At 39.2% G+C, this 13,797-nt stretch overlaps 1 protein-coding gene across 1 annotated transcript in view; it reads right to left on the reverse strand.

The window, feature by feature from the left end:
* LOC108141324 (matrix metalloproteinase-2) overlaps positions 1-13,797 on the reverse strand; it is a 77,169-nt gene that overhangs the window by 58,248 nt on the left and 5,124 nt on the right. Inside the window, exons 2-3 of the mRNA XM_017264602.2 lie at positions 2,480-2,581; positions 2,135-2,337 (exon numbers count right to left, since the gene is read on the reverse strand). Of these exons, the coding sequence (XP_017120091.1) occupies positions 2,135-2,337; positions 2,480-2,581 (305 nt within the window). The remainder of the gene's footprint in view (positions 1-2,134; positions 2,338-2,479; positions 2,582-13,797) is intronic.

Below are 13,797 nucleotides of genomic sequence, written 5' to 3' on the forward strand. Positions count from 1 at the left end.
CTTGTTTTACTAAATACGTAACGATGAAGTTATGATGACAAATATATTAGATTAATACAATACAAACTATGTAAGTTGGTTGGTAAAAAGTAACAGGTAGAAATAACTTCAATTGAAGTAGCAACACATTAAAATGTATTTTTTTTTATGGATCACACTTAATAGCACACTTAAATAGATTTACATAACACAAAAACTAAATTTCATTTATGTTTTCCGGTGTAGCCGAAAGCAGTTCCCACTGTTAATATCTTAAGGAATTCTGCGATGGCGACAACTTTGTGGCAGGATGTTGTCATTGTGTGCTTTCGCGAAAATGCGGTGAAAACAAAATGAGTACAAAACTGCTAAGAACGACTTCCGTCCCACAATTTCCATGCTGAGCGGAAATGGAAAAACACTTGCCAACACACAATCACCGACGCCACCCTGTTTTCATCTCGTCTCCTCATTTTCGCTTTGTGCTGCAATTAAGGAGAACACATGCAGCTTGGCCAGAAGCAGGTCAATACATATCGATATCCCCATCTCCGTTCTTGGCTCCAACCTCATCTCATCGGTATATGTATATTTCATGTAAAGTCAATTTGATGCGAGCAACCACCACCGCTGTGATCCGGGATAAGGGATCCGGGATACGGGATACGGGATCCGGGATCCTGGAAGCTGCGTAATGCTTTAATTTAGTCGCAATATTGTCCTGCCGTTTCTGCCCCTTTTGGTCGCTTGCCACTTAATGGCCAATTAAGGGTAGACGACACAAGAAATAATTAAATAGCTATCGCTGCATGAACCCCAATGAACCGAACGGAGGGAAGGCAGCAGCTTAAAGGGCCACCATGGCGTATGTGCAATGTGGCGATGAGCTTTCAACTTTGCCAGCTCAGCTCAGCCCGAAAGTATGCAACTCTCGGGCGAAAAACCAGCAGCTCCTCGAAGCTATGCAAATTTAATTGGAAAATTTCTTAATGAGATAGACTCTGTTGCTGCTTTTGCTTCTGTTGCTGCTACTGCTACTGCTACTGCCCATCGTTTAATATTTCAAGCGCAATTATGCAGCTGCGCATTAAAAATCAAACACAACACTAAAAGTGACAGCTGCAATCAGAGCGCCTTCGTTTCGGCTCATCGTAAAATTCAATTTGGCGCAAAGTGTTTAATGAAAGCGACCATCCCCACCCCGCTTTTAAGTTTTTGCCACGCAGCGGGTCATCTTGGCCAACAGCCGGGAACAGAACAGCAGCCAACTAAGGTCCCGGAAAGCGCTGAATTGTTTTACATAAAAAAAATAAAAACAAAAACAAGCTCTCGGGCATCAAATTATGCAATCCCATTCTGGGGGCGAGTGCAATGGCCGTAATAAAAATTAACAAGCTACGCAACGTTTGAGTTTTGAATTAATTGACGGCGCGTATGCACACAGGACAACGGACCAAAATAGGGGGCAGCCACGGGTATGGGATTGTCAGAAACAGGAGCCCTACTCTGCCATCAAGATTCTTGTAAAATTATAAATTCGCATCTAAATGAACGCTGCAAAATTAATGAACTGCATGCAGTTTAATTGAAATGAACATCCGCAGGAGGGTACGGAAAGCCAGTCGATGGGGGGTTGCCATGGGGAAAGCATAATTATGGTTTTTTTGCAGGGCGCATCGGGACTGCATAAAACTCGTCACAACTTGCAGGGCATCGCCGAAAGTCAAGAAACAGATTTGATTAAAGAAATTTCAGGAAAAAAGTTTAACAATTTAAGCTTTATACCACCTTTAGCAATTACCAAAGAAGTTTTTCATACTAAATCTATTCACAAAACTCTTAAATAAGGCTTAGTCTATTTTTTTACTGGTATAAAGACATTTATAAAATATTAAAAACACAAGACAGACCAGTTTAGCAAAAGTATTTCGTTTCTAAAATATTGGTTTTACCAATTCGTCTTACCTTTTACGAGTTTGTTAAGTCTAGACTTTCACAATCAGTATATTTTCAACATTTTTTGTGACCTTGAAAATTGATATATCATCTTCTGAACTATTTTTACTTTTTTATAATGATTACTATTTGCAGTGCCCAATCACATTCCCTTTCAAGTCCGGGTTTGATTATAAATAAATATAATAGGCTGACTTACCTCCATGTAAGATCCGTTTTCGACCATTTGGGTCCCTGCAGAACGTAACGCCGCACCCGCACACTGTAGCCGCTGTCGTGATCCAGATTATCTGGTGAGAAACTGTACGCGTTCCTCTTGTCGCCCACGCCGCATCGAGGTTGCTGTATTAGCCGGGCCGTTGCCGAGTCGATTTGGCCCGTAACTGGAATGTTGCCAAAAGACTGCAGACGGTAATGTTAGTTGTGAAATTGTGCATAATAGATGCGGGGGTTTTGTGGCTGGGATGGCATGGTGTGGCATGGCATGGCATTGCAAGGCTTGTAGGGAATGGAATGGAGAATGGAGAATGAGAATGGCTCTTACCTGGAGACTCCGGATTGCATCTATCAGGTACTGCTCGGAGCGCAGGGCGCCCGTTTCCAGGTCCGACTTGGGCAGATAATCAAACTGCATGAGGTAATTGTACTGCAAGGAGAGATGGATAGATACATTAGGGAAGTGTGCCAAAGGAACGGGTATCTCAACAATGGCCCTGTCTGCCATATGGCCAGTTCGGTGAGCCAAACTATTTGTCGTTTTGCAAATGATGCGATGCTGCCTGCTGCCAGCATCAACAAAAAACCATCTCAGAAAAAAAAAGAGGTCCAGGACCAAAACTTTTTGCATAAAGTTAATGATAAAAGCAACGCCAGATAGGACGGCGGCTGGCAACAACAACCAAACATAAACAGCAACAGCAACAAAAACTTTAACATTAATAACCCAAAAAGTATGCCACAGCAAAAAAGTGCAAGGAAACGTTGATGGAGAAGTGCTCGAAGGAAGAAAGCTTGGCTGGAATGTAAGCCATTTCCATATCTCCTGGCCGAAATCATAAAGCTGCCTTCTAGGGCTATTTTGAATTTAAAGGTACTGCATAAATTTAGGTATATTTAAGATTAACTTTTAAGTAATCTGCTGCTGCAAAATATTTCAGCAGCCATTAAACAGGAGCCCAATAGCTGGGTTCTATAATACATATATAAGTAAATTCATTTCCAATAAAAAGGTTCTAATGTAAATAAAAAGGTTGCCAATTTTAAATAGGTTTTAATGTATAAAATTTATTTCTAATGAAATATATTCTTACAAGCTGTGGTTTAGGCATCGTTAAAAGTTTGTTTGTATCCTATTCAAATATATCTTTGTAATATCATTATTTCGACCTAATTCACCTAGGGAATTAAGTACCGAACCCCAGTATGTATGTATACTAGGTTATAACTGTAAAGTGCGAAAACAGAACGCAAATAGAACCCAACTCGAATATCGACTCGATTCGGTGCCATATGTGCTTTGCCTCTGGATTTACATATTTTTACATCGCGTGCGCGCATATTTATTAACTAACGCACACAGTGGCACGCAGAGCAAACTTGACACATACACCAGCAAATTACGTGACCTGCAAATTTAATTTTCTCTTTCATTTTCCCACATATGAGAAAATTGTCACACTCGCACCACGTTTTTCCTCCGCCTTCCGCCTCGCTCGAAACTTTTCGATTTTCGCCTTACTTGTTATTGTCAGTCGCTTAAAAAATTGTGCACCAAAAGAGTGGAATACAAACTTTTGAATGGCCAAACGATTTGCAAATTTCATGAAAAGAATCGTTAGCCAAAAGTTGTGATAGTGGTATTGGTATTCTTATAGAGGCAACGTGATGTGTGGCGATTAGTTGGGATTTATTTCGAATGACAAATGGCCCATCTACATTGTGTTTAGGTGCTGAAAAGTAGCTATGTGCGATGCATATAAATGCACAAATCAGATTTGACTTCTAAAAATTGCTGGGCTTTAAATTATATTGAGCGAACTTATGGTGAAGAAAAGTTGTTTGTTTGCGAGTTTTAACAATTTCCAATGGTGCTTAGATTCTGTAGATTGGTACTAACAATAAAAATCCTATCAGTCTTTAATTGTTTCCTCTCAGGGGGGAATAAAAGCAAACTGAGGTTGATTGGTGAGTGAATCTGCCGATTTGATTCCACTTTTGTGACTTTCCCTCGAATGAGTCACAAAAGTAGCACTAAAGCAACCATATGTTGTTACTTTTAAACTGAAGGAAACTTTCTTGGCCGGAATAATAGCATAATAGCCGAGGGCAGCATTTTGTATGCTTCTGCCATTTTATTTTTTTATTTTTTTACGCAACTCCAGCAGCGTTGGTTGCAAGTCCATCAGGTTCGCAATAAAGAACGAACATTGGATCCCGGTACAGGTGCAGCACAAGTCCAGCTCCTGACCCCAGGTTAGCACAGATTCCAGCGAAATGTGCGTCACAAAAAAGTTGGCTTAGACCCTCGTCCCTTCACGGACTTGTCACGTTGCTCGGAACGCGTCAGCCGCACAGCACCGGCCATACGTAACGGCAAGTAACGTAAGAAAGCCCACACTAGCAAATTGAAATTCACATAACGATCCCCCACAGCTATGTGAGCACTCTGTCTCCGCCTCTGTCTTTGTCGCCGACCCCCTCTTTTTGTCGACTACACGAAAACAATATCAATTAATATATGTATGTTTAAATGCAAAGACGAAATCGAAATACAGTTGAAATTCTTTAAGACGAAAATAATCTTTAATTGGTTGTCTTCTTGTTGGTAAACTAATAGAATTAAGTTATATTTGGTTTTTTAATTTGCCTGATTTTTTGGAACAAAATTTAGGACCAATGCAGTAGTAATTTATAAATAATTGAACAATTAGTATTATTAAATAAAATAATGAATGTTGGTTTGCTCAGAAGAGCGTTCACAAATTTTGTAAAAATACCAAAGCTTTAAAAATAATTTTATTTAAAATAAAACAATGAAAAAATGTTTATAAGCTGTTGGAAATATAACAGAGTAGAATAAATATTAAATATTATTTCACCACAAACCAAGTCCTCTGTAGGCATGTTGGCCTGTACACTCTGTGGGTAGGGACAAGAATAATGTGGCACACAGCGGAAGCCGAATGTCTGGCCAGCGGAGACAACAGCGGACGCCTCAAGTTTCTTAATGAATGGAAGACTTGTCCATCGAGGAGCTGGATAATGGGGGAAATTGGTTGAGCCCGAGTTCCTTTTAGTCGAACGCAACTAGTCAATTTGGCTAATCGAAGGCTTTGCGGACTGTAAACAGTACTTACGAAAGGTGTGCCAAATGGCAGAGAGCCGAGCATTTTACGACGACAATAAACTATAATTCGTAGTTATGAATGGGTGGATGGGTATGTGAATGAATTGCTCAAGTCTTTGAGCGACGGAAGTGCTCACATTTGACCCCCCACCAGTGCTTTTAAACAACGTTCTCCCACCACTTTCGGTATCAATCATTTATGCATTGGCCTTTTGCGTTTTTAATGGGAAATTTGTGGCCCAGGCTACGTGTTTGAAAATCGGGGGAAAAGTGGGGGAGTATGGAAGTGGCGGCGGGGCTTACGTACGTGGCCAAGCCATGATTCTGACTAATAGAAAAGCGCCAGTGGAGTGGAAAAAGTCGGGGAAAAGAGGTGAGCATCGTATCAGAAACAATAACAGTAAAACATTGCTACGTGAGTATTTGTCGTGTAAACAAAATCATGTTATCAAAATATAATAACGAAAAGCAATAACGAAAAACAATTGAGAAAAGTGCGAATGGGGGGAGGGCTAGAGGCGAATGTATATGGCCTTTCCCCACTGCCATCCAATAATTGTGGGGCTTAATTTAGTTAAGTTGTCGTGTCACAAGGAAAACTTCTCGCCACCGCATGCTGGTGAAAGTGTGAAAGTAAATTGAACGATGGACGAGGCGATATGTTTATTATTTTATTGGATTATAATTATACGAGAGCGGATCACACAGAAATAAAAATAAAGGGCTTATCGGGGGCGCCTAATTCAATTAACTTCAAGGCGAGAGTGTGCTTTATTAATGGTAAGGGGTTTTAATTAATGAATGAATATAGAGTAAAAGCAAAAACTACTTGTAAAACTGAAATTGCAAAACTAAGCAATAACATATACAAATAACATTTAGTGTGATTTAAAAATCCGTTCCATTTGAAAACCGCAAAAACAAATAATAATGGTTCATATGCTGGTCATAACTCTCTGCTCCACATGCGACACTGGCTTATAAAAACCACCTACAAATGTCGCCGGATCGGCAGGCAAACAAACCTATAAAAATGACAGGCAACTGCAATAAACGAGCGTATTCATCTGAGCCCTTCCTACTCCCCCCAAAAACATATGCATTCTGGCACCTACCATGCGCCTTCTGCCAAGAAGGACATAGCCTCAGATCCTGCCACAAATTCTGTGAAATGCGCAAAGAGCAAAAAAAAAAAACAGAAGGAGCAGAAAGCTGGAGACGCAGAGACCACAAAGAGCATGAAATCGAGGCCAAATTGCCAGGATATGGACCTAAATGTGTCAGCAGAACAACAGGTCCTGGCCACAAACAAATTTACTGCAAGTGAGTGTGTGAAATTGATGCTAAATCAAACATATTAATGGCTTTATTGAGTTTGTATTGGAAATGGAACTTAAGCAGGTATAAAATCTAGTGCTCTTAAAAAAGTGTTGTGTGTTAAACTTTTCAAGAACATTACTTTTCAGATTAAACGACAATGTTTTTATATTATAATAGTATTAGATAATTAGTCTCGTAAGATATAATTTGCAATAGAAGTGATTTTTAGGGCAGTTTTATTTAAACATCTTTTTTTATTTTTGGCATTCTTTAAACTTCCACATTCTTCGGTTGACCTGCTCCATTTAAAGAAACACACGTTCCCACTTTGGGCCCAGCCCCGACCATTTCCATGCATTTCCTGTTGCTGTCTCATAAAAGTCTTGGATACACACACGTCTTTTGAAACATGTGCGCGAGTCATACCCCATTTCCTCATCCACAACCAATCCCACGCCCGTCCGTCCCACTGCAGCTCCTTTTCAATTTATAGACTGCGAATTTTAATAAAAAGGATGTGCCAACTAGCGGCTCGAGTGATGGCCACGCCCACCATTGCAAACATTTAATAAAAAAAAACACACACCCACTCGCACACTCCTTCAAAAGGCTGGACAAAGTGAAGAGATGGTTAAATTAATTGAAATCAACATTGATTAATGTGGGATAAGAAAAGCAACGAAGCCAAGGGAAAGAGCAGAGAGATAGGGTTGGATACTATATTATTGAAAATTGCTTTGTTGGCTCCATCGTCACCAATACACGGTGCGAAAAGGGTGGATCTAAAGTTAATTACAATACCCATATAATGGCACCCACTTGATTATTGTATATATGAATAAACAAAATTCCACACAGAGTTATTGAATTAAATTTGCTTCATGTTATTAAAATAACTTTAATAAAATGGAATAAAAACATTAGATTTAAATTAAACGACAAATAGGCAGAGCCACAAATCTTCTACAGTTTTCACACATAAAAGGTAAATTTGGCTTAAAATGAATACTCCTTTTGGATATTTTAATCTTTTTTTCTTCTTGTTGCAAATTAAATAAATTAAATTTTGTTCGGTGTAGACCATCAAATGAACCGACCGCAAAGCTGCAAACACGCAACGTTCAATGCGCCTGGTGAATGGCGAATGGCTCGTGGTCCGTCTTTCAACCTGCCACAAGTTGAGTTGGCGCTGGTGTTTGTGTTTGTGCTTGCACTTTAATTAGACCACAGGACGTAAATTGCAATATCCCCGCCCACGGCCCACAGTCCACGGTCCACGGACCAGGGACCACGGATGACGACCCACTTGCAGCCCCATCTGGGGCCCAGAGTTTATGGGAAAGTGATGAGATACTCGGCACTTGCCAGCCGCCGCCAGGTTCTCGAGCGTTTACTATACATTGTCGCCGCGCCCGAGCAACAAGTCATCAAAGGCGCCCACCCCCAAGTCCCCAAACCTCAATCATTCCAGTACCAATCACTCCACGCCCGCCCTCAATCACCCCAGACAATAGGTTCAATCCCCGGAGGAGAAAAGGGGGCGGCGTAAATAGCAAGATGGGAAAATGGAAATGGAAATGGCAAAGAGTCTGGACTCCAAGGCGAACTGCACTCTTGATTAACTACGCTTTGTGTCCGAGAGCAATTTGCAATAAACAAATAAATCATTATTTATATCAACGCACTCTGGCGCTCTGTTCCGCTGAAACAGAAAAACAAAGCATCCAAGTTTGCGTTCAATGACTTGGCATGACAGTTAAATAAACAGAAATCGATGTGTGGACATGCATCGCCTTGAGATCCGAGATCTGGAATAGCTGCAGCATATGGCCAACCAATTATATGCAAATTCTACAACCAGAACCAGGCTGGCTAAAAGGTTTCGTTGCATTCCGTCTCAACTTGTGACATTAAGACCATTTGCAGACGAAACACTAAGGCGGCGGCAACTCGATATGGCCAGTGATATATGGTCGAACCCTCCACCGCCCGTGGTTTTGAGTCGACTTTCTGCTTTCAGGGGATAGTGCATAAATTCGCTTAATAATTCAATTGAGGATGCCATATTTTTAGTAACTTTATGCCCTTGGTCAGTGGCAGCAGCTCGTGCAACAGTCATTAGTTGAAAAACGCTTAAAAGATGAAGCAACTTATGGAATGTTGTAACTGAAAAGTGTTTTTTTTATTATAACTATAAAATGTATAAAATTACTAAAATATTATCATTAGCTTAATGATCTGCAATACACTTTGCTCCATTGCAATCGATAATTTCTGACATTTTTCCCCTTCCCGTAATTTGATCATTTTCGTATAAAAATTTCCTTGTCTCCCATTTAGACTTATATTGCATGGAATAAGACAAGATATTATCTGCAGCGGTGCTACTGGTTGTTGGCCCCCCTTTCCATGGGTTATATAAATAAAGCAAGAAACCTGCTGCGAACTGCTATTATTTTGACTAGCCTAGCTGGATTACCAATGTTTAGGCACAGGCCATCGCCAGCTTCTCGCTGCATGTGTACATAAATTTTGTGGCACTGGCACTAAAACCCGTTTTGGCCATATCACGACTAACCGTTTGATGAAATTAGCCAAAGAGTCGTTGAATCGCTGATGAGTGTGGCAAAATGAGGTGGCTAAGCGGAAAAGTAAAACCCCCGAACGCCCAAAATGAGTTGGTCAATATTTGTGCACTCTGAACCGCAGATGAGACAGAGATGAGAAAGAGCTTCGAGGGAATGTCGCTGACTCAGAGAACTGGGCTTAAATGATTGGTGGCAAACAGGTAAGCAAAGCCGGAGTCATTGGACATCACACTGCCAAAATTTTAAAGACATGACTCAAAATTCTGGGTACATTTTAAAACATTAAAATAGCAATTATAATTATTAATCATTTGTTTACTGTTTGGGAAATTTATATTTATAAGATTCATATGTCCTATATCTTATAGATGAGTAATTTCTCCAAACAAATTGAATAAATTGTATTGTCTATTTCCGTAAGCTAAGGAATGGCAGCCCTGTTAATTCTTTAATTTTAGTTAGTTACTTTTCTCTCAGTGCACAAGTGACTGATACACGGACTGCAACACCTACGTGTCTGGTTGTTCCTTTCGTACCTTCTTTGGCTTCGCAGTTGGAGCCGAGTTTTAAAGCTGTAACTGTGGCTGGATATCGGGCTGGAGCTATAGCCTCAGATCGGGCAACATGCCGCATAATTGATGGCACATTCAGTGCTTAAAAGGAAACCTGCTCGCTGCACAAATGTCGCCCAAAAAAGGCGTTGTCATTGCCATTGTTGCTGGTTTGCTGTTTTGCTGCTTGCCGCATGTCAGTGGTTGTTGGATGTTTCTCCGGAAAAGGCCAGGCCAAGCAGCTGCGGCATCATGTGCATCATTAAAATCAAGTCAGGGAATCAAGACTCTGCCGTTCTGCCTTCTGCCAAAATGTCAAAGATTTTTCATTCCGCCGCTTCTCGGTTCCTGGGCAAATTCTATAGGAGTGTGTGTATGCCCCTCGCTGGGACTTAACATCTCCCGTTAGCTCGCGTGCTCTTCGGCATTTCGATTCCCCCAAATAAAGCGAAGCCAAACCAAGCCAAGCCAAGCCAAAACAAATAAATCGAAAATAAATTGTTTTTATATGCTCCCGATTGTTGATGTTTTTCCTTCTTTTATTTTTTGTTGTGCTGCTGCAATCAGAAGCGCGCGTCGGGGCACAAAAATGTGATAATTAATACGAGCACAAATCCACAAAAAAAGGGAAAAAACAGACGGCAGCAATGAATCTGGGTCAACCTCCAATTGCTTTATATTTTGTTTATATTTTTCTTTTGTGCAGCTTTTCGTGGCGCTCTTAGAACTCTGCCAACCAATTTCTTGTTTGGGCTATGTATATTTATTTATGCACTTCCACCTTTGCCAGAGCCAACCTCTTGGATTTATTGCGCTTTTATTCTTCCTGCCATTATAGACCGTTGGTAACAAATCTGCATACGGGTTTTTGAGTGTGAATGCATGCTAATGGTCGGTCTTTCCACCTCCATTCAGCACTCCCCACTTTCTTCACCTCCCTGTACATATCTTTCAATCCTACTTGGGTTCTGCTTAAGTGAAATGCAAAGCAGATAAAGCCGAAACTCTCCACAAAAATAACAATAACGATTGTGCAATTCCAATAATGCATTATACGTTCTTTTCAGCACTCACTTGAGTGATTTGCACGAATGGTAGAAAACATCAAATCTAAATGTTTTATATTTATATATATTTTATATTTCGATTTTCAATAATTTCCTAGCGTTCATAATAAAGATAAACACACACAAGGAGTTTAATATGTTTTATAAAGCATATCAAATATAGAGGAAAGAAATTTTTATAAAAATGAATTATTAGTTTAAATTTAACACATATTTAAGATGAATAAAGATATAACTTTCAAGTTAACCTTAGTGGAAATAAATGCTTTTTATCTAATCTACGTAAGGTAAAAAAAAAAAACAAGTAAACATTTATACAAAATATGAGTTTAACATAAATAGTTAAAAAAAAAAACAATAAATATGCTAGCTAAAAAGTTCGTGTAAATAAACCATGGTAAACATTTCATTTCATTACATTTGTCTGTAAGTTATTTTTTTCCTTTTAATTCTTAAACCTAATCTGTCCATGTTTTAATTAAATCCTAAATATATGTCATTGGTCTTTCGTTCCTTTTACGTCATCAGTTGATGTCATCATCTCATTAATATTACCTGCAACTTATTTCACATACTTTTAACATGTGAGCTATAAGTTTCTTCTCCAGGAATTTACCTGCGCTTTTTACCTTTTCTCGTCCCTTTTGTGTGCATGAATCATAGAAATTGCTTACCAAAATTGGTGACAGCTCGGATTGAGGAACATAGAAAATATATGCTTGTATGGCTGAAAGTTTTCGGTGGACGAGATTGGTTGTCCGTACGGATGTCCGTGGTGGAGTCCGTATCCGCATCCGCATCCGCGTTGGCGTTCCATCGGCTAATGTGCATGCAGATTGAGTTTGAGCGCTGGCTGGCAGGCAGACCGTCAGAAATTGTGTATGCACAACAAATGTCTCATATTTTTGGGTACGCAGCCATAATGATGCATAAAATGCAGCGAGACAACGAAAAAATGAACGGAAAGCGAAAGAAAATCAACATAAATGCATCAATCATACGCTGCGTGGGACGACCAGACGATAACACTTCAATCTCCTCTTTCTCTTTCTCTTTATCTCTCTTCCCGTCTCTGTATTCCCCATCCCACGAATGACATTAAAAATCAATCAATGGCACATAAAATTAATGAATAAGACAACAACAATGGAAATCGACTTCTGTCGATGCTTCTACTCTCTGGCTTATCGCCCAGCTGAGTGTTTCCTTTTCGATGAAACTTTTTGAGTGTTATCAGCTTTCAGTAAGTATATTATTTAAACATTAAAATAATTGGAAATGCTTCCTATTTACTCGCCTTTGTATAAATTAGCTGAATCGAGCACGTTTTAAATTCGATGCAAATGTTAGAAGTGTTGAGATCGCAATACAAATGTTGGTCATAACAGTTTTATTTTTTTTGACCAATAGGTAGTAGAAAAAAAATATATTTTTTTTTTTGGTATTTGCACAGATTTTCATTTTAAAAGAAGAAGTTAAAGCAAATATGAAATAGTTATTTGTTTATTTTTAATAAGAAATTGACATAATATCAAATGAGAGTCTGTATGCTGTTTAATAACAAACATTACATTACATTTTTATTTAAGGGAACAATTTACACCCCGAAAACAGGATATTATTAGCTCGATAAAATCCAACAAAATCTTCCCTTTTGCCTATGCCTACATAAAGTTTTTAGTGCATACACTTCTCGTTGGTATTAGCAGTGTTTTTGTATTCCGCTCTTTCACCAATGCAAATTGGGCATTATTTGTTCTTGCGCTCGGCTCGAAAATTTTTCCGCTTCTTGCATTTCAATGCGTGCAGTTGCTGTGCACACACAAACACGTATCGGATGTAGTTTATTTTACCTTTTTTTCTGGGCAGCTAGCAAGCAAAGCCAAAAAGGCAGCTGGTTTTTTCTATAGGTCCCTACGTGACACAATTAAAAAAATAAATAGAAAGCAAAACAGCAGCGACTGCGTCTCCACCCACAGCATTATGTATTGAAAGGGAAATTTAATAAAAAGCTTTTTTAGCCAGGTAAATGCATGTGCATGTTGCATGACTGGCCAGCAGGGGGCGGCAGTGAGCACAGTCCTTTTACTTCACACAGGATTAAATTTGTTGTCGGAAGTCAGCGAAAAACGGGCATTTTCCATGGAAAAGTACTCTAATTAAAACTAGGAATTCCCCATAAATATTTTAATGAAAACAATTTTTTTTTAGTAGCAAAAGCCGTTTGGCACTGTTTTCCACAGCTTTGTTATTATTTATTTTTATCTTTCTTATTTTCATCCTACAATAACAAAGCTTCTGATAATATTGTTTTAGTTTATATTGTATTTTTAAGCTGAAATAACACGTACAACTGATAATATCTAGGTTTTTAATTTAATGAGCTTTAAGCGATTAGATGTGAATCATGAACTTTAAATTAAAGCCTTCTATTGTTTATATTTTCCCCATGACACGAAAAAAATCATATGAAGCTGTTAGTCATTGACTTAATGTGGGATCAGGGATTTCCTGTCCAAGTAGCCGGGCAGGTCTCATTAACGCATTTTACAGGTGTCAGGCGGCATTTTTCAGTGGGTCGCACTCATTCTCTGACAAATTACCTTACAAAAATGTTAATTTATTCGAAAGAAACGAGCATCGGTGTCGTGTCAACGATTCGAGCGGAAATATCTGTTATTGTAATTGATAATAACGTTAATGTGCTGCTCGATTTATTAAAATCCCCCCTGCATTTTCCCGGCTTTTGGAACGACACTGAATCAGCAGCTTTGACTTGACTTAATGTGTCTGGAGATCGTCGCCAGTTAATTAATAGCGGCAAATTTAATCTGTTCCAAGTTGGATCTGACTCGATTCACTCCCTCGCTGTTCCTGTTTTTGATTATCGCTTACGGAGTTGGCATTTAAAAATTATACGATCCGATCTGTCTGCTACTATATGACTGTTGACGCTCGGTGCATTCAACTGGCGCTCCAAGAATTGTCAT

Source organism: Drosophila elegans, unplaced genomic scaffold (assembly GCF_018152505.1).
Source record: "Drosophila elegans isolate 14027-0461.03 unplaced genomic scaffold, ASM1815250v1 contig_183, whole genome shotgun sequence".
NCBI classification, from domain to species: domain Eukaryota; kingdom Metazoa; phylum Arthropoda; class Insecta; order Diptera; family Drosophilidae; genus Drosophila; species Drosophila elegans.